This window comes from Rhodamnia argentea, chromosome 1 (assembly GCF_020921035.1).
Source record: "Rhodamnia argentea isolate NSW1041297 chromosome 1, ASM2092103v1, whole genome shotgun sequence".
In the NCBI taxonomy this organism is placed as follows: domain Eukaryota; kingdom Viridiplantae; phylum Streptophyta; class Magnoliopsida; order Myrtales; family Myrtaceae; genus Rhodamnia; species Rhodamnia argentea.
In genome coordinates, this window is record NC_063150.1 from 5,931,210 (window position 1) to 5,952,891 (window position 21,682).

The 21,682-nt window shown below is 36.9% G+C and overlaps 3 protein-coding genes across 6 annotated transcripts; 2 read left to right on the forward strand and 1 right to left on the reverse strand.

Annotated features, from left to right (window-relative positions):
- The first annotated feature begins 6,867 nt into the window (after positions 1-6,867).
- Positions 6,868-11,429, forward strand: LOC115754568 (SNF1-related protein kinase regulatory subunit beta-2-like). Of its 4 annotated transcripts, none has more exons than XM_030693621.2 (5): positions 6,868-7,187; positions 7,583-7,689; positions 8,595-8,773; positions 8,860-9,022; positions 10,814-11,429. In XM_030693621.2, exons 1-5 carry the CDS (start codon positions 7,184-7,186, stop codon positions 11,147-11,149), a joined length of 789 nt encoding a protein of 262 aa, XP_030549481.1. In that variant the 5' UTR covers positions 6,868-7,183; the 3' UTR covers positions 11,150-11,429. The 4 variants fall into 4 exon arrangements, with proteins under 4 accessions (XP_030549481.1, XP_048140014.1, XP_048140021.1 ...); XM_048284057.1 differs by lacking the exon at positions 6,868-7,187 and adding an exon at positions 7,253-7,412; XM_048284064.1 differs by lacking the exon at positions 6,868-7,187 and adding an exon at positions 7,872-8,133.
- A 320-nt stretch (positions 11,430-11,749) lies between these two features.
- Positions 11,750-12,788, reverse strand: LOC115754569. Its single transcript, XM_030693622.2, has 3 exons — positions 12,499-12,788; positions 12,316-12,385; positions 11,750-12,198 (listed from the first exon to the last, which is right to left on the reverse strand). Exons 1-3 carry the CDS (start codon positions 12,689-12,691, stop codon positions 12,054-12,056), a joined length of 408 nt encoding a protein of 135 aa, XP_030549482.1. The 5' UTR covers positions 12,692-12,788; the 3' UTR covers positions 11,750-12,053.
- Positions 12,789-20,768: 7,980 nt separating this feature from the next.
- LOC115754560 (two-component response regulator 24-like) lies at positions 20,769-21,299 on the forward strand. Its single transcript, XM_030693614.2, has 2 exons — positions 20,769-20,996; positions 21,096-21,299. Exons 1-2 carry the CDS (start codon positions 20,769-20,771, stop codon positions 21,270-21,272), a joined length of 405 nt encoding a protein of 134 aa, XP_030549474.1. The 3' UTR covers positions 21,273-21,299.
- The last annotated feature ends 383 nt before the right edge of the window (positions 21,300-21,682 follow it).

Consider the following 21,682-nt stretch of genomic DNA (forward strand, 5'->3'; position numbering starts at 1 on the left):
ATTCACGATATAATATCTAGCTTGGACAAAAAGTGCTGTAGTTTTCTATCTTTTCTAGGGTCAATTTCCATATATTCCTTGAGGACATGCTGGGCTACGTGCTGCGGATTTCCTTTTTCTTGCAAAAAGAAAATTAGCAGCAGTCCCAGGTAACATGCATGGGACACAGACGGGTTGTTGCGTGTCCCAAATGGGCAAGTTCCCCTGTACTCGTATAACCTTGGAGTGGAGTTTGTTAGGCTCTGTTTGGCAATGATTCCGTTCCCAAAAAATGATTCTGATCAAAATCACTTTTTTTTTATTCTGTTCCCTAGATGATTTTTTGAGAATCAGAACGCGTTTGGTAATTGTTTAAAATTTTCGTTTCTAAAACGGAAACGCGTTTGGTAGTTGCACAAAATTTCCGTTCCTAATTTGTCATTTAAATCAAATAATTATATAATCACATTTGATGGCAAAAAATAGGGAAAATAATCAAATAGTGATTATGGGGCAAAAAAAAAAATCAACAAAATTTGAAAATAATCAAATAGTGATTATGGAGCAAAAAAAAAAAAAAACAGCAACAAAATTTCCGTTCCCAATTCATTTGTCGATTTGTCATGAGTATGCAATCGTTTATATTGTTTGAAAAGTAATTTGTATTACATTTACAGAATTTGTCTAAATCATTTGTTTGTTATTATTTCTTGTGACTTTTAGATTGATTACCCAAAAAAAAAAGAAAAAGAAAAGTTCCTCATTATGCAACCGCCTATAGTTTTGCACTATTGTAATTACACATCGTACAAGCTTACAAGACCCGCAACTCAACTACATTGATTTTTTTTTCACTCGACTCAACAAATTTTTTGTGCGGCTCGAAAAATGGAGAAAAAATGGATATTTAGTTCGCGACGAGGAGGGTTGGGTCCAGTCTTTAATAAAAAAAAAGATAAAAGTTGAAAAAACATAATAGGAAATAAAAAAATACAAACTTAATTAGAATAAACAATAAAATAGCTAAAAATTCGAAAAAAAACATACGTATTAGAGGTCCCATAATATAAAAAAATAAATTAGATTTAAAAATTTTATAAAACTAATTTTTTAAATATAAATATAAATATAAATTGAATTTAAAAATAGGCTTAAAATTTTACAAAAAAAAAACTAATTTTTTTTTTTAAAAAGGGGAGGGGAAGAATCCGGGTGACGAGAATTTTTTTTCAAAATTTTAGCTTTTTTCAATCTTAATTTTTTTATTTTTTAAATTATTAAATTAAAAATATTTTTTATTTCCCCCATTTATTAAATTTTTAATTTTTTTATTAAATTTACCTTAAATAAAATTTTTAATTTAAGAAAATTAGTCTTTAGAAATTTTTAAAATTGATTTTTAATTTATTTTAATTTATGTAAAGTTGAAAATCCATGTGGACTTTTTTTTTAAAATAATACCATTTTATATTGAAAATTTAATTATAACTATAAGGGATAAGTCATAAGTATATCGTGCAAAAAAGTGATCTCCAAAAGTGTTCCAAAACACTAGAATCATCTTTTTTTTGCTTCTGAAAAGTAATTCAAAAGTGTTCCCGGGACCGGAATCAAAATCATTTTTTTTTCATTACCAAACATGTTTCTGATCCTTTTTTGTTTCGGGAAAAAAAAAAAAAACAGAGGATCAGAATCACCGTCAAACAGAGCCTTAGTATCATCATGGTGAGTGAGCAATGCAGAGGGGAAGAAGCAACCGGGTAACTAGGAGTAGTGTTAGGGCGGTTTGTTTAGGAGTTATAGGATAAAAAGAATTTTACTTTAGGAGCTCTAAAGACAGGATTGGTCACCCATGTACGAACCGGTCAAGAGCTAGTGCCACTCTTCTAATGAGAACATGGTAGACCAAAATTAGTTGCGGTGCCTAAAGTAATCTGTTTTCGCTTGATTTAGCGGATGCCCGAGTTAAGCCGAGTGTGGTATGATCCGATATAGAAAAGTTGTTTCGCCTAAGTGTTCTATGGGACAATAAGAGAAACAAGGCCGGCTTGACGTGAACGACTCGCTAGGTGCCACATGGGCTATTTCGCGACCAGAAAAGTGCCGACATGTGACACATGGTTCATTGTACTGGTCCAAACATGAGAAGAGGATGGGAAAATACATAAATTAGTTTTGGCTCTCGAGAAAAAAAGAGTAATTTATGCTTTGGTAATTGTCAAATTAATTAACGTGATATAATTAATTGGTTAATTCCCTAAAAAATCACAAACTTTAGGTCGAGTCCAAATCTAACCCAAACCTTTTTTTTTATTTCGGAAGAAACCCCCAACTTTAGATCCAGTCCCAAATCTGCTCGAACTTTTTTTTTTACTCGAAAAAAACTCTAAAATTTAGGTACAGTTTCAAATCTACACTGAATTTTATTTTGTCTAAAGAAAACATGAATTTTCAATGTATTCTCAAATATACCCTGTATCAATAAAAAAAACCCACATTAGTAAAGTAATAGAGCAATAGATAAGGATTGACGTGGTGTTTTCATGTAGATAACAAATCCACCCTAATAAAAAAATTCTCCAAAATGAAACCGTTCTAGAATATAAAAATTGGGAAAAGATAAAGACGATTTTTGAATAGATGTCTAGTGGAGCATATTTGAGATTAGAGTAAAAGTTAGTGATTTTTTCTTAGACAAAAAAGTTCGGGGTAGATTTGAGACTGGACCTAAATTTTAAGATTTTTTCTATGATAAAAAAAAAGTTCGGGGTAGATTTGAGATTAAACCTAAATTTGGGATTTTTTTTTTCTAAGACAATAAAGTTTGGGGAAGATTTTGGACTTGACCTAAAGTTAGGTTTTTTTTTAAGGAATTAGGCCATAATTGATCAATCACATTATACTAGATGTGTTTTTGGAGTAATTTTTCCATTTGAATTTCGAACTTCTCAAATGGTATTTTTAGCATATCGATTTTGTCACACAAATTCATTTGTAATGAGAAAACATGTGAGGAAGAAAATAGGAACAAGAAAAAAAAAACTTTAAATAGATAAGAGATCATGTAGATAGGCCCATTTCATTTTTTCCCGTACTCCACATAAATTCCCGTACATGTTACACGAGATGCGGAGTAAAGTAATCTCTTGCCACATTGTTACCTTAGCTTGTTATGATTTTTTCAGGGGAAATTATCCGGTTATTTCTATACCTATTGTACAAATGTTAATTAGTCCTAAACTTTTCAATATTGTCAATTTAGTCTTAAATTTTTTAGCAAAATTTCAATGTAGCCTCTTTGGTAAATTTTCCTTGGAAATTGCTGACACGATGATCCAATCATCATCTGTTATCCTACATGACACGCCACCATCTTAGTGATTTCTAGGGAAAATTAGCTGGAAGAACTAAATTGAAACTTTAGACAAAGTTAAAAAGTTAATGACAAAATTGACATTCATACAATTTGATTCAACAACCGTCATATATATAAATGCACATACACATGCAAAAACACACTAAGAATTGGTTTTTTTGTACTTTTATCATTTGATTCGCCGAAAGTGACTTACTCAACGAGAAACGCTTTCCGACCAAAAAAAAAAAAAAAGGGGAAACACTTTTTGATCAATGAAAAATTCATGCATAAAATTAGAAAAATGAATTCCCAATTTGAAGAGGTGAAAGACTTTCAGAAATCACTCCTCTTAATTTTTTAATTTTTAATATTTCCATTTTATATTTTATAGTTATTGGATTTTTGGATTATTTTAGTTTTTGTTTTCTGTTTGTCTTTCTTTTTCTTCTTCGGTCACCGGGCCTCGACAATGGCCGACGATCGGCCACACGAGGTTAAGTAGCACCAATACGGACATACGACACAACACGACACGTCGACACGTTATTTCTCGAAAAATAGAGAATTTGGATACATTGGGACACGTTGTATATTAAATATATATTTTTATATATACATGATAAATTATCATATATATATATAATATCAGCAATGAGTTTCTTCTTCTTTTTCTGTTAGGATTCACAATTAGGTTCTTTTTTTTTTGCTAGCTAGGTATATTAATTTTGGGGTGGCTGGGTATGTGACTTAAGTATATATATTCTGGATAAATTTATATTTTGACCTTAGTTTATAGAAAATATTTAAAATTGATCACGTGTGTGTCGAAATGGCGTGTTGAGATTCTAGATTCACTTATCGTTGGTATGTTCGGAGCGGTGATAACGTGTCGGATGCCCGACACCTTTTGACCATGTGTTGATCGCGTGTCGAGCAGGTGTGGGTGTCCGACACGATAGGAGGCCCCCTAGAGAGTGTCCATGCTTCCTAGACATGAGGTCAAGTGTCGCCGGATCCCGACAAGGCTCGACCTTGAGTGTGGCCTGTCGCCGTCTGCCGCCGAGGCTTGGGGACTAGTGGAAGAAGAAGAAAAAGACAAAAAGAAAAGGAAAACGATAAAAAAAAATTACAAATATAATATGATATAATATGAACATAAAAAATAATTATTTAAAATTTGAATTTTTATTTTGAGTTTAGATAAATTCATGAGATTGAAATTATTTTACAAATGAGAAACAAACATTAGAAAACGTTTCCTGTAACGTATCATCAAATAAAAAAAAAGTGATTTTTCATAAAGTTTTCCCCCAAAACAAACCGTTTTTCTGAAAGATGATTTTCAAGAAATTACTTTGCTTTTTCATAAAGTTTTCCCCCAACCAAAGGACTCTAAATATTTGCATGCTTCAAAGGACATAACAATTGCTTTTGAATGTATCTCCTCATAAAAGTGCTAAAGTTTGTATACGGCGCTTACTTTAGTACCAAATTTTTTCGTCAACTCACTTAACTGCCAAATTGAAGAAAAAAGATCATTTAAATGCCAACGACAAGAGATTCTAGTCAACTAATTACGTGTCATTTATTATTAATTTTTTACTATTACTTGACAATTTTTCAAAAAAAAAAAATCCGTCTACTTGGTGTCTAGGTGGACTTTTAACTTAAAAAATAAACTAATTTTAAGAAATTTAGATTAAATATAAAAATAAGCAAAAAATAAAAAAAAATTCAAATCGAAAAAACAATCATTTAAATGCCATCGGCAAGAGATTTCGGTCAACCGATTACGTGTCATTTATTACTAATTTTTTACTATCATGTGACAATTTTTCCAAAAAAAAAAAAATTAGTCAATGTGGTGTCCAGGTGGACTTTTAAGTTAAAAATAAACTAATTTTAAAAAAATTAAATTAAACAGAAAAATAAGCTAAACAAATAATAATAAAAAGTTAAAAAAAGGCTTTTGGTTGGTTTGCAGCGGCGACGGTTGAACCTTGCCTTTTCTTTTGTTTTAAACTTTTTTTTTTAGTGTTTTCAGCTTATCTTTTAATTTCTTAATATTTATTTTAAATTTTAGATTTTTTTTTATTGCTGACTGATTTTCACGTAAGATTTTCGACAAAGCTTACCGGAGGTGATACTCAAATAATGGCTTTTCAAAAAAATTAGCGCTTAAAAGATCCGAAAATTATTTTTAGCACAAAAATGAACGCGCAAATTTTGATACTTTTGGTATACTTCTGTCAATAATTAGAGTAGTTCATACGCTGCGCATGCATGTGCTAGTACATTTGCCTTAATATCACAGGTTTTATGTGTTCAATTTGTTTAGTATTTCCATTTTATGTAATGCGATGAAAAGTGGTCCCGACGAATAACTCACATTTTCTGTAGCCACTTATCTCACGGCAACAACGTTCCTAATTCTTTGTCCTGATAGGGTAGTCTTATGGACAATGCTAAAACTTAGGAAAAGTGAGAAGAAAGAATGTTTTGACTTAATAATAAAGAATGTACTAATAGCGAAATAGTGTATGGGCACGGCAACTAGGGGCGGCCACGATGCTTGTGTTGGCAAGGGGAGACTTGTCAACCATCGCCATTGATATGGTGACGATGAGCGACGTCGATGATGTTGATCGATCGCGGTTGAGGAAGAAAGAAGAAGAAGAGAACATAAAAAGTAAAGAAAAGATAAAAAGATAAAAGGGGAAAATAATAGCGTCGACGATATGAAAAATGAAAAAATATGTGGTCATATTTTGTACGGTTATTGCTAAAATAACAATATGCGTAAAAACTAGATATGCGACCTGAAAGGACATTTTTTTGCCTTTTTATGGCAAGATGCCTTTTGACGTCTGATGTATGATTATCTAAGGAAAAGAAAGCTACTAATCACAAAGGTGAAAATGAGATTGAGGAATTTATATTTCTTCTCACTTTGGCGAGCCAATCGCATTCAATTGACCTGGTTATGTGACTACTCTTTTGGGTTACAGGTTATGTGATCGTTTGGTCAAGCCAATGTCCAATCATAATCAATTTGAAGAGAATGGTCTATTGTCCCATGCCTTGACATGAACCCCAAGCTGACATCAAATTTCTATCAGATTTCGACATGTCAGGAAAATGAGCTCTTGGATTCATCCCTTTGACTTTGACAATTAGCGAGTTTTTAGGAAATCTGTGCGTCTCAAGTTTGAAAAATCAAGGTCTTCAGCAAATTTAGATAAATATCTTACGCAAACTCAATTCAATATGAATCCGCGTGAGGTTTATACATGTAAGTAATAAGATCACTCGGCCCACCATTGACGTCTATTTAGAGATGGCGTGACTTTTACGCGAATTAAACTATGTTAGATGCTCACGCATCAAATAGTTCTGTATGCAACCTCTACTTTTATAGATCAAGACTTAGACGGTTGCTCCATTGGAGGATCTGTTCAGCATCAACAACACATCTCTTGTCTTCTGTTTATCATTTATAATTTGCTGGACGGTCTAGTGAAAAGTAATAGTAGGAGAGCTTGGAAAAAGTCAGTGAATAATGTGTGGACCGTGGAGAAACAATGCTATTAAGAATCAACAGTATTTAAAAAAGAAGTGTTACTGGTGGCGATGACAACATCCCCGGTCCCCCTATCGAACCGACATGATTTGTCCACTGCAGGATCTTCCAAACTCATTGGAGAATAAAACTACACTTTTCAGAGAGGGAGAGGGAGAGAGAAACCTTCCTTTTTTCCCCCTTTTCTTTTTCCCCTCTTGAGGGCAATGGTGACTCCTCTTCAGCTGGTTTCTGCTGGTGGCTACTTCTGCTTCTGATTCACGGTGATGGGTATGCTCACTTTGCTTAAAGTTTCAATTTTTAATTTTCTTTTCTAATACGGGTTTTGTTCTGTTTTGTGTTTCAACCAAATGGGTCACTGTTTCTTTCGGACACTGTGCTTAAAGAAACTGATGATTTTGGGTCATTATGTAACTCCACAAAGCTGCTTTTTTTTTTCCTTGCTTGTTTTCTTCGCTCTTATCTACTGCTGCTTCATTCCTCTGATTTACTTCTGTCAGTGACGGTTAATCTGTAGTGTTTGAGATTCTAACGGGGTTTTTCTGTTTTCTTTGGCATTTGGTTGGCCATTTACCTGTTTGTGCGTTTCATAAAGCAGTAATCTTTACACTCACATCCTTGGCATGATAGCTGTTGGATTTTTGTGTTTTACCTTCAATCTGTAGTGATGGGCAATGTTAGTGGCAAAAGTGATGGAGAAGGAACTTCTGGAGGGTATGAACAGTATGTGGAGAGTTCACATGGTGGAAGTCACGTTTATCCCGAGCACTCGGTACGAGCACCTCCTCGTAGCGCTTTACTGTTTGTACCCACTCGCATGTTTTACTTCGGGATCCAGTGATTCTCTATTTATTGCACCTTTCTTTCTTTTTGGGTTGTGTTCTTCTCGGGGAAACTTCAAATTGGCTTATCTTGCGTGATCTGTTTGTGTTTCCTGGATTTCATGCCTAGCAGGTTGGAAAAAATTGGCTGTTCATCCTTATCGAGCAAAAATTGATAGATATATAGTTTTTCATCTACTGACTCGATGGCAGCGGATGCCTCTACTGAGGTTCATACATAGAAAGGAGATCTCCTCTCTTGAACTTTCTCTCTAGAGGGCCAATCACTGCATATGTCACTTGCGAGGAAGCTTTCCTATTCCTTTTGCGGATAGGATAGATAGAGTCGTTCGTTGTGACAGATTTTGTCATGAGTTAGTTAGCAAAAGAATCAGGTTAGTGTGATCAATATCGTTTATTGAGCTTTGAAAATCATCTGAGCTTTGCATTTGTTTGACAAGACGTTCGAAACTCCTTAGCTCGACGTCCTTCTTTTGCAAGCCTTCAAGTTATTGATTACTTGTCTTGCAGGGAAGAAATAAATATGCTCATTTGGTCACTTTTGCAAGTTATTTTCTATTGCTCTGTTTTTTTCTTCAAGTATGGGGTGATTTATCATCACAACGTATATGGAAAATGGCGATCTGCATTTTGGAAAACCATCAAATGATTATTAAGTATCTACATCAAGAAGAATGTGCATATTAAGTCAAAGTTACTCTGCTGCATAGCGAGTTTTCAGGGAAAATACTGGAATTTGCATTCCTCTAGGTCTTAATTGCCTGCAACTTTTGAGGTCTATTGAAGAGTAAGGATGCATATTTCCCACATTGAAAGAAAGAACTGATTATTTTAGGTCCCGGCGGTTCCTTTTCCCAAGCCTGCTGACATGATGGCAAATCAAAGTTTTGATTTGCTTTGGAATATGAATTATGAGGCTACCTGCCATGAGAGACGAACCCCAGTGATGATTACCTGGAATCATGGAGGGAAGCAAGTGGCTGTTACGGGGTCATGGGATGACTGGGAAACAATGTATGCAGTTGGTTTTAGATGTTTCTCTTATTGGTTTCATGCTGTTTAATTCTTGTCTAATATTGGAAAAGTTCTGTCTCTATCAGTGAACCAATGCAGAGTTCAGGCCAAGACTTCATCATTTTGAAGGTTCTTCCTTCTGGTGTTTACCACTATCACTTCGTTGTGGATGGACAGGTCAAGTATGCGCCAGATTTGCCTTGCGATTTTCATGAACCGCTGACAGCCTACAATATATTGGACGTGAAGGTACGGTTTACATGCTGAACCACGGCTTTCACTTTTAATTGGTGATATGTCATGGTCTTTTGACCCACTTTATGCTTGCATTGCTTAGAAGCATTTGAAATTTACATATAAATGCTTTAGAAGGAAATGTAAAGTCTTCACTATCATTAATTGGTGTAGTATGATTAGAAGCACATGATATCTTGTGTTCATGCTCCATGAGTCTTCCAGTTACATATCTTGCAGTGCTGTCTTATTTGCACAAATTAATCATGATGGTCTTGAAACAGGTCTCGATATGCAGATAGACCAGTAAACTCAAAATTTGACTTGTGGTTGCCCAGCGATAGAGCATATGACAAATGAAAAAGGAAATTGCTTCTAATGTCTTAGCTTTATTAGCAGACACCCCTTCCTTATGCCTTTTGCAATATTTCATCCGCAAACATAAGATGATATCACCTTACCAAAAAAAAAAACATAAGATGATATCTTTTAGGTTTTGACCAAAGCAGATCTAATATCTTTGCCAAAATGTTGACTGAAGTAATATTGGAATAACCAAAGAATGGTCTCCGGATTTTTCCTGTTTATATGCATGAAGCTTATAAAAGTTGCAGAAGTTCAGGCTAAGCTAATTGCCAGTAATTTCAGCAAAATAAATGCAGTCTCGTCAACAGGCAATACAATGTATGATCTAGTACTTTTTTCAACAATTGCAGCTACTAGGGCACAAAGGATAATCTTTTGGTTCATACTTTTTCGCACGAACTACTTCATTACCTTCACTTGAATTATAGACATTTTGATCCTCAAATATTCGATGCGCCTGACTGATCACACTCCGATTGGTTTAGTCTGTGTGTGATCATTTCCTTTGTAGGTTTTTCTCAACTGAATCGGAAAGTGTTATCGCACAGAATATTTCCACACTCAAACATGTTTTCCATTACGATTTATGAGTATAGAGTCCATTAAGAATAAGCAGACTCTTGACGTGGACCATTCTTCATTGAGGAAAGTTTAAGACATGTTCGACCTTATTGGATTGACATTTGTGAAAGGATAATCCAAAAGAACTATTACAGACATTATTTTCTCAACTATTTCTGTAGTTGAAGGATAACAACGTCGAAATTCAATGATGAGGACCAAAGTATGAGACATACAAGGGTTTGGGAACAAACATGTATGCTAGTGACCATAGAACTCTGATGTGATTTGCAAATGCTGATAAAACTATTTGAACACCGTTTCCTGCTTGAATATTCTCGCTTTACACTTGAATTGAATTTCCCGTTGATGAACTTTTTGCGTACTGAATCATCTGCTCCATCAGAGTCAGAGACTATAGATGATTGGTTTTCTATGACTGCAATATAAGAGAATGCCCCCGGATAACAGGCATTGGACATTTATGAGATTGAAGTGTGGTTCCTGTATGAAACAGTTGACTTGAAAGTTGAAAAGCTAAGATAATACACGATAATTGGCATTTTAGTTTGCAATGCAATTGAAAAGATTTGCTTGGAATGTGAATGTATGTGAGGAATGAGCATTTGTGATAAACCTAAACATGAGAAGGACGTCCCTGTTAGAAGTTCTTTTCACCTTTTCGGTTCATCTCTAGGGGGCTTGCATGAGGCTTCATCTTCTTCTTTGCTAACATGCTCGTTATTGAGGAGCTCCTTGCATATTTCTTATGCTTTTACCTACTAATGTTTGTCAATGTTAAATTGATTCTCTGTTCATGTGTTTTAATTATATTCTGGTTCGTCCTTTGCGGCTCCTCACTCATAGTCCCCCGTGTAGGAGTATGCAGCCGAAGCCTGTCAAAGCGAATCTGGGGTCACGCATCCTCCTTCCCCTGATGCAAGCTACAGCAGAAGTTCTATAATTGACATTGATTTTGGCAAGCTTCCGCCTGATCTTCCTCCTCAATTGCATAGAACTCTGTTGAACGAGTCATCGAATACGGATTGTTATCAATTTCCGACAAGGCCACAGCATGTTGCATTGAACCATCTGTACATGAAAAGCTGCGACCAGGGTCAGGCCATTGCCTTTGGGTCCACACACCGTTTTCTTGAAAAGTATGTGACAGTGATTCTTTACAAGCCGTCCTGGAGACAAGTGAAGGAAAGATGAAACCTTCCTCCTTTATTTCGGGACCTGGATAGAGGCGTCCGAGTTTTGTCAATAAATTTTTTACAGATATGGATTATGTTTAAGGATGAGCAAGTGCTTTTAGGTAAAACTCACGGCAGCAGCGTGCATTGATTATTAGAAACCGTTCGCTGTGTAGTGTGTACGCGTATATTTGAATATCCCTCCATTTCTAGTTTATGTCCTTTCACGATATCAACTTTGATTATCAGTTCACTTGTGCGGCTCTTCCAACTGAAATGCATCATGCAGATTTTCCAAAGGTTGACATAGTTCTGTTGTCTACAAATTTCATGGTGCTGGTGATCTAGTTGCTATGTTCCAATTGATAAGTGATTAGGTACGAAACAGACGGCTGGATTGTTTCTTGCATCTCGTTTCTTTTTTTTTTTTTTTGGCGATATACTAACCTGATAAGCTGTTTAGGTCGCGAGGGAAAGTGCTTACTAAGAATTTGACGGCTCGTATAATTTCCTCACAACGACGGTGACAAATAAAGCTTCGTAACTACCCCTTAGCTTTTAGGATTGCTAGTAGTTTCTACTTGAGCAGAGCACGACAATAAGCTAGCGGTGGCGACACAAGGATGAAGCAGAAATTGTCGTTCTTTGATTTCATTGCACTCTTCTGATATACATTTCCGCTCAACCAGGGTCAAGCCTAGGACAATGTTTAGCTATGCTGCAATTTCTACATCCAAATACTCTTACAACTGAACATTTCACGGAGAAACAAACCGTTTGGACATGTAAAATAAAACCCTGGACAAAACGGATGCTCATAGAAAAAGCGAGATGGCCTTCAAATCATTTAACAAGGATGTCAAGTAGCATTAACAACTCCAGCCGTGGCATCACGGCGGCGGGCACGGTGTCCCAGAGTGAGATCATCGGACAGGTGCCTTAATCCAACCGTTTGCGAAAGCGATGGCCAAGATGACGAAGGGTGTCGACATGCCGAAAATGATGATGTACGGTATGGGCGTCTTCATAGGATTCTCGCCTTCCCTCTCTCCTGCTGTCTGCCAGTATCTGCAGCAAATTTTTTAATTTTTTTTTCCAAGCAGCACCAGAAAATGTCATCTCAATGGATTCAAAGTCGAGAACCAGAGCGACAAGAACAAGTGCAGACAATGGCATGATTCTCACTGTTCAGGCTCTTCCTCTCTGGTTATGAACTTCTTCTTCGCTCCTTTCTTGGTTTCAGCATCACCTCCCCCTGAAAAGCACCAAGAACACGTCAAGAAGCGAAATATCTCGAGTACCCATCTGGAGAAACAGAGAGAACAACACAGAAAGGATTCCCTCTTTTCACACCCCATTCTTCTTTACCCAACTCGGCACGAATCTTGAATCTCTTCTGTTGCGCCCTTCTTGCGCTTGATGGAGCGAGAGGGCAAGGGAGAGCGACGGCGAACCGCGGCTTTGACGGGAGGGAGATCTTGGTGCTGAGGGAAGGACATGAAGCTGCTGCTTGACCTGCCATTCCTGAGGAATCAAAGGCTTCTTTTTGAGTCAAATTCATGCGTCCCTTTGCCTCATCGCATGATATATATGTCACTGCCTATGGATGTGGTTCTGCTTGTTCTTAGGATTCCATGGTTTCTGGTTCTTGATAACTCTTGATATTTATTTTTACCTTATCCAATTGAGATGGGAGGTGCCTAAGTGGCGCACCTGTTGTCACCAGTCAGAAATGGACAATAATGGCATTTAATTTTGAGACTCCAATTTTGTAACTTGGTATTTGCTAACAGTTCATATTTTTCTCCTTTCTCTAGAGACTTGTGTATACCTAATTGTTTGCGGAGGCGTTTTTTTTTTTTCTTTTCATATATTTTCTCATTTTTAGCTTAGTTCCTTCAATTTGGCGAGTAATCTTAAAAAAAAAATATTAACCTATGTTGGAGCAAAAATTACATATTTCATACTCCACAAAATATTAACCTATGTCGGACCATATTCGATCGGACTCAAACCCGACCCGACCGACCCATCCATTTGACACCTCTACGACACAAACCATGATTCCTCCAAGCGTTTTTGCGGTGGCGCACACCGATAACTAAGGTGTTTGAAAACCTACTATTTTTCGTCAATCCTTACCCTCACCCCTAAAAAAGACATCGTGGGTTTGAATTAGTGAAACTCATTATTTACTTATTTATTTATTTATATGTACATGATAAATTAGGCACAAAGGCTTAATAGCTATTTAGCAAAAGAGATTTGAGAAGTTGATAGTGTAACAATGTAACGGTGTAATCTCAACCGCAAGCGTTATGAATGACAAAAAATATTTAGCAATCATGGCGGGACTCGCCTATGATATTATGTCTAGCATTTCACCGTTATCTTGTTGCACTGTCGTTCAAGCAAAACTAAACTCTCATATTTAAGGAGCATATAGACTCAAAGCAAGTCCAAAAGGGGAGATCTAAATGGCCTCACCTGTCGCGAAACTTGGCGCGTTGACAATATCACTTGTGCACACCAACCGTTCTGGAACTAAACGCAGTTTACATTGCATTGTAGCATGTTATATGATGGAACTATACTTTACATTTTTATCTAGAAATTTGCTCGAGGTTCGCCGGGGCGTATTGCCTTCTTTTGGAAAAACTCACTGATTTACAAACCGACTAATAAATCTAGACGGAGAACGCTATTTCCCGCAAAAGTTAGCTCGCGCCTCGTATATTTTGAATTTGCAACCTTGTGCATAACCAGCGGACTTCTCGGACACTAATAAATGGAAATGATCTAGTCATGAGTCCTTTTTCACTCATCAAAAAGTGTTTTTCATAGCTATTATTTACGTATAACAAGTAGATATGTATTTTGCTAAGGTATTTGTTTTTATTCCATCATCAGTATACACTAAAAAAGCATCAAATGAGATTGAAAAGTAGTAAAGATGATGAATAAACAATCAACGTTAACTAAATATTAGATATATAACACATATTGATTGTATTCAACCGGGATCATATCCTCTTATATAACATGTTACACATTCAAATGTGAAGATCAATATAACCATAAAATTAAACAAAAGCAAAACCAAATTGATGGAAAGATCCAATATTATAGGGGGACATTAAAGATTAAAAAAAAACCTCAAAACAAAAACAAAAATCAAATTGATAAAAGTTCCAATAATAAGCTACAAATTGATATGTGAAATATTATTATAATAAGAATACATTAGAAAGAGTAAAACTACGAAAATAGGGAGTAGGTAAAAAGAATCAAAACCTTCTCGCACTAAAGCTATACGCTTACAGTTAGGGAAAAATTCAAATAAAGGCTTGAAGTGATAGCATTTTCTTAAATAAAGATTTGAAGTGGACCTTGTTGCAAATAAGAGCCTGAAATATCTTCGGTGTTTCAAAGGAGCGCCTGACCAAAGACTTTGTCATCATTTGCTTTTTTGATTTTTTTCCCTTTTCTTTTTTTCCTTTTTCCCATGCCATCGCCTGAGACCGGAAACAAATGAAAAAAAGAAAAAAGCAAAGAAAAAAGAAAAAAAATAAATGACGAAAATGTCCTTAGTCGGGCTCTTCTTTAAAACAAAGATGGCACTTTAGATTCTTATGTAAAACAATGTCCACTTTAGACTCTTATTTGAGAAAATGAAGACATTTTGGGCTCTTATTTAAAATTTCTAAGGAAAATTTCAAATAAGGGTCCGAAGTGCTTTTGTTTTCTCAAATAAGGCCCGAAGTGAATATTGTTTGAAATAAGTGTTTGAAGTGCTCTTATTTTCTCAAAGAATGGTCCGAAGTGAAATTTATAATAAATAAGCGTCTGAAGTGGCCATAGAGTTTGAAAAAATGGCATGGTCTCAAGGGCATTTTCGTCATTTATCTATATTTGATTTTTTTTTTCATTTTTATTTGTCTTTCTTTTTATTATTTGTAAATTAAAAAAATAAGAAAAACACACACATAGGTGGGAGGGGCAACCCCCCGCTTGTGGCCGTCGGCCCATTGTCGAGGGTCGCGAAGATCGGCGGGGTCACCGACGCCTCGGCAAGGACTAGCGGGCCCTCTCTCGGATCCGGGCGGGGGTTGCCGGCCCTACCGTAGCGAGAGCTCAACCTCTCCTAGTTTTGGCGAGGACCTAGCCCTCGCCGAGGTGCCAGCGACTCGCCACTATCGATGGGGTGGTGGCCTCCGCTTATGTGTCTGTTTTTTTATTTTTAAAAAAAACAAAAAAAAAAAAAAGCAAAGAAAAAATCGGAACGGAAAAATGATGAAAATGCCCTTTACACCAGTCCCTTTTTTGAGACTCCATGGCCAATTCAAACTCTTATTTGAAACATGCTTATGCTACTTCAGCCCTTATTTGAAACAACATCCATTTCGAGCCCTTATTTTAAAAAATAAGAACACTTCGAGCTCTTATTTGAAATTTTTCCTATTCTAAATGATCAATTAGCTCTTTAAATTTCTTTAATCGGACCCGTGGTAGTTCAATTTCATCATCCCTAAATCAAATGTCTCAAATACGATTAGAAGCTAACGAGATAATAATTAATCAATTATTTTTTTCTATTCTTTTCTTCTTTTGTTTTTTCGGTTCAAATGAAGCTTAAAGGCCTAATTCCACACCCCTATGCTAAATTCACATTTATTAATTGCAATTCCAAGGGCACTAGCTAATTTTTTGTTTTTTGGTCAAGAAACGAGACTCGCCCCGATCGGGAATCTCCAACCTCGAATTTTCTAACCTTGACGGTCGAGGAAATTCACGTGTCAACAATTGGTTGTCTGATTCTTGTGTTTATCTTATTGGATGGATCTTCCTTTCGGGTTGTACTTGTTGGCCATTGCTTACCAACACCCGAATGCAGGACTTGCCTCATCGACTTGTTCAGAATTTTTCAAAGCCAGTGCAACTGACAGAAATTATCTGCATCTCCATTAGTCATTTTGCATCTGCAATGTGGCATTTACCCATTTATGTCTACCTTCGTATCGCCTTATTTTAATTATTCGCCGTCTCTTGATCACTTCTATTTGAATACAGCACTCTCTCTCACACACGCACTCTGGTGCACGTTGAAGCATTTGGTGGCTCATTCTTGGGTCCTACCGGTTTTTTCAGAACTTGTGTGGCCATGGCTTCTTTTCATGTGTGACCAGATTGATCGGTACATACTGTGAAGTGCGAACTGCCTTGGCGAGTCAGTTAAAACGACAAAAGTTTATTTGGATGCACATTATGCAGGCTTTATGGATAGGCAATGCACGGATTTATGAATTGCCTATGCACCACATCAGTTCAGCAGCGCAATCCTTTTGCATAATACACTTAATTGACCTCTCTATCTCTCTTTCGCTTAGATTTCTTCGACGATTTCGTGGGCACTCGGTCGACATCCTTAGTAAGCTCTGAAGATCGAAGCGCGAGTGCCTCGGTAGAATCTGCTCTTTTCGGATCTACTCGCTTGCTCCGGCTCCGGATGACACAAAAATTAGAAAGCACATAAAAAAAATCTTTGAGTGAAGACGACATAAGAAATCACTAAGCACATAAAAAAAATTATAAGAGGGAGGCATTAAATTAAGAAAGGGTAGGTGTTGATAGAATTAATATGAAGTTACGTAGTGGCTTAATTTTGACATCATTGTGAATCACTTCTCTAAATATTTCTGCAAACATTGGAAGGTAAACTCACGTTTACCCCAAAAAAACAGAGGGTCGCTTTTTTCGCTCTTTCTTTAGCTTTGACACCTCTTATTATCCTTGTGACCCACTGCTTGAATTACAATTCTTCAATTTGATTCCCTTATTTTATTTGGTCAACTCTTTGTTATTTTGTTTTTTTTTTTACCCTTACGGGTCCCACTTTCCTTTTTCTTGAAGCTCATATTTTCAGTTGCATGAACTTCTCTTGCTCATCTCTCGTTCAACAAAATTCTTTCGCAATTCAAGCAATTTTCTTGACCCAGGATGTTGTATTGCTTATCTGAATTTCAACTTTACAATCCTATAAAATCCCGCAGTTGGCTCGCATTCACATTAATAAAGATTGAATGCAAACAAGGTAAACATACATTGGCAAACCTTGAAAGCGTCTCACTCGGAAGATCAAGGTTCTATCAGGTTTTCTTGGTCCTCACATGTCATATGCTTCAGTAAAAAACACTTAGACATGACCTCAATTTCGTAACATCATAGTTTACTCCAAAAAGATCCCTTTATTAGTCCTAAAGAGATCTGAACACAACCAGACTCTTTGAATGCAGCTCACAGATTTATGAAAAAAATGCAGCTCCCCGAAGCTTGTTCATTTGACATATGGACCAGCCAAACAAGCACATTGAACTGAGTGCGTTATTGCAACAAAATTACGAGAGCCAAATCTCACACTAAAATGCAATTCTAAATACATCAAAATTTCCATGAAACCAATAAAGAAAAGAAAATGATCTTCCTATTACATGCCGCAAATGTACTGCAATGGTAACAAGTAGCACATGCAACTTAACAAAAAATAGTGCCTATTCAGGTACTTAGCTCCCTCAAGAAACTCTAGCGTGCTTATATTTCACACTATGAATGCTCCACGATTGTGTGTTTGATTTGAGATCTTCATCTTTCGATTTACATGTCCGATTGTTGTGACCATAACCATTACGGATATGACATCTCCCCTTTTCAATAATCTCAAATGCTGAAGGATCACGTCTTGTAGAAGTCGCTTCTCCTTTAGTTTTTGAAAATGCTCAAGGGCTCATACAAGATGGTATCACTTGCTCGAACAAAATGCTCGATTTGCTTGTGAACAACTAAGCGGCCACTCTTGATACTTCCTTTCCAACTCTTGAAACACTTGCTTAATGAATCACCTTCATTATTTTGAGTAATATCACCATCCAAAAAGAACCTTATATCAAGCCTCCATTGTGGATTAATTGTATCAAGAGGTAAACCACCGAAAAACCTAGATCTTATTTCACACCCACATGAAAGTGCCATTGATTGCACAAAATGCGCAGTACAAGCAGGTAGCTTTTAGCAATCTCATTTGCTTGTAAAGCTTGTCTAAAGCAAATACCGACACACGAAGCATGATCATTGGCGTGACATCCGGCTCCATCAGAACTGGCAGAACAGAAATGATGAATGCAGGAGCCAACGGCTGCATCAAGAGGCCGCTGCATCCAGACATTTTGGTTTCAATCCTGGCCATGATCGATGGGCGGAGGACCCGTTAATGGGTGTTTGATGAACAAGTCTTGGGGCTCCATCGCCCTTGTTCTGTCTCTGAAGTTATGAGCTAAGAGTCAGTCTTAATAGTCAGCATCGGTGTAGTAACAAGACCATTATGTGTCGGGGTCGTTGTTCGTGTCCATGTCAGGTTCTGAAATAAAGGAGTCCGCATTTTGATGAACGTGAAAAGCTGCACTTTTATTAAGTTCTTGCAGGTATCATAGATATTTTCATGTAATTTCCTGGAAAACTCGACGAGAAACGGTCAGATCTGTTTGTGAGAATTATTAGACAAGTTTTCCTTTTTCGCGAAACTCGACATATCACAATTCTGGTCGGTCAAGCACTGAAGTAGCAACAGAAGAGCACTTAGGCTACACCACAATGCCAATGAGCTCAATATTCCTACATGTTCTGTGCTCAAGGAATATATTTCTTTTGTCCAGCATAGCCGGCATGAGTACTTGAACAGCCTCATTGAAATTTCAACTTTAACAACTCAATGAAGTAGGACTCACCTTGTATTCCACTCCTGCTAAAAATTTGACGTTTTAGCTGCACACTTCACTTAGGACATGTGAGGAACATATGACCATACATAACGGGGCCGATATATCCACTCTATTTCCAATCAGACACCTTCAGATGCACATTATATCTCTAGGAGGTCGACATATAGTTCAATCGACAATTCTCTAGCCTGAAATGCAAGTCTCCGACTGATGACAAAACCTTCAGTTTAATACCTCGCACTTCTATTATGGATAATGGGGAAGTCATTGTCTAAACTCAGTGAATTGCTGATGATTGTGGACTAAGCCAACTACGATTCAGAACCCTTCTCGTTCGTGTATGATTACCACTTAACATTTCAAGGAAGAAATGCCATATTCTTTTTCGTAATGAAACATTGTTCCATCTCAACCTGTTTCTTTCTTTCTTTGGACCATGGTGGACTTTCACCTGAACTATTTCATAATTCAAGCTAAGTTGTCTTCCTTAGTTTTTGACAATGCATTATGAGGCTCTTGTTGTAGACATACTGGTATTTGTTTCATTAGTGATTAAGTAACCCTTTCTTCCAAATCTGTGTATTAAATAAAAATGGAGGCTAATTCTCGGAAATTTTGGCACATAATTAGCCTGTCTATCCAGACCATAAATTTAGCGGAAGCTAAATCTAACAGACAATCCATTCATACAAGGTCGATCTCTCTACACTGATTGTTAAATTCTTATGTATTGAATGAGGACAACGCATCTAGAAGACATTCTTCAGAGGTCACATTTTCCTTCTCTTAGCCTGACACATAAGTTCCCCGCCCTTGGTTCTAAAATTACATTACAGGGTTAATTTGAAACCTGAGTGACTTAAATCAAAAGTTTGAAATTTCAATGGTCTTGAATTCATCGTGTCTTATTTTAGTCACTTCTTTCCTAATTTTGGCTCATGCTCTTAAAGGTTGACCTCACATATGAGATCATGCATAACTTTGATTTGGCTTCATAAAAGCTTTATGAATGGTATTTGAGGAACGGCTACTTGACGCAGTGATGCCGTAATTTGGGTCGACTGTGAACTTAGGCTAACTAAAATGTTCTATCTCGGTGCAGTAGAGTTAACATCAATTGAGCATTCACTTATGCAATTATTAAAGATTACATCTTGTAGACTTTTTCCACCTAATTATCCTCAGACCCTCAGAAATGTTCTTCATTTTTACATTTAGCTTTCGGGATCGAACGGAAGCAAGAAATGTATTGAACTTACAAGAATGGGTGGATGTAGTGAGGCATAGAAATCTGAATAGAAAGATGACTCTTTTTTCTGCCTATATTTATCATGCTTTTCTTTGAAAGGTAACAGATCGAGTATGTGTTTGAATATGACATGCCGCCTATGTAATGCTTTCGAAAGGTATATCATGAAGTTGCCTCTGAAAGAACAACTTGGTTGATGTCTGTTTCCATATAGGAAGATCACTGTCAAATCAACGAGTTCTTAGAAAGAGAGGATCCAAGAGGATGCTAGTGCCCGATTGAATGCATCAGCTGAAGTGTGATTTCTGTCCATTTCTGGCTGAAGTCAACATTCATTTTGGCTCGAAAAAACCGCTTCTTAATGAGTATTACCCAGAAGTGGAAACTATGCAATTCGTGGATTTCATAAATGTCGAACACAATCCAAGTCATTTCATGATGTTTGGTTCTCTTCCTCACTTTAATTTCAACCCTCCACACGGAGGCCTTTATATAGGATTCCCATTAGTTTGGCAGTGACAAACTCTCTAGTCCATTACAACCACTATAGCACATATCAAGTGGTCTGAAGCCGAGAAGAGAGAAGAAATTCCAGTACATAGGTACATAGAAAGGGAATGCCGAAAAGTCAATTTCTTGGAGTCTTCTTGAATGGTGAGGTCACTGCGCTAGTGGTTGACGACCACAAGGTGAGCCAAATAATTCACCACCAGCTCCTGAACTTTTTTGGAATCAAGAACCATGTTGTTGGAAACAGGAAAGAGGCCATTGAAATCCCCTACTCGGGAAAGAAATTCGACCTCATTCTCATGGACAGGGACATGCCTGTCTTAAATGGCATAGAGGTACTGTCAACTTTCCTATGACTAAGAGCGCAATAAAGCCAAAGTTCGAAGCAAGAGCCATTAATTTTTTGGGAGATTTTTACTTTCGACTTTTAACAGGCGACGAAGAAGCTGCGAGATATGGGCGTTAGGAGCACGATCGCTGGTGTTTCTTCTCACTCAATATCAGAAGAGAGGCAAGAATTCTTTGAAGCAGGTCTTGATGACTGTCACGAGAAGCCTTTGACAGCTGCTAAGCTCCTCTCTGTTGTCAGCAAGATCAAGTCCAAGGCGTGAAACTTCATGGCATTACTGACCAGTCATTGTTCCTTTGAGATGCTGCTGTTGTTAGATAGAGTGTTCAGCATGAGAAAATGTAGCATATTTTTCCTCTTTATGAGTCTTGCTGAAGCTTTCTTCTTTGCTCTCTCTCCTGCTAAGAGAGCATGATCTTGACTCAATCAAATGCTAGGGATATTAAAGCTTTGCAGTAACAATTCATCCACAAATTGCACTTAAGTTGGACAGCAACAGCTACAATTTTGCCAAGTTCTTGTAGGCATTATGGATCTTTTCTTGCAATTTCCTGAAAACTCGACAAAGAACGATGACATCTCTTTGTGAAAATTGTTCATCAGACACTCGTTGTTAGACAAGTTTTCCTTTCTGTTGAAACTAAACATGTGACCTTCTGGTTGGTCAAGCAC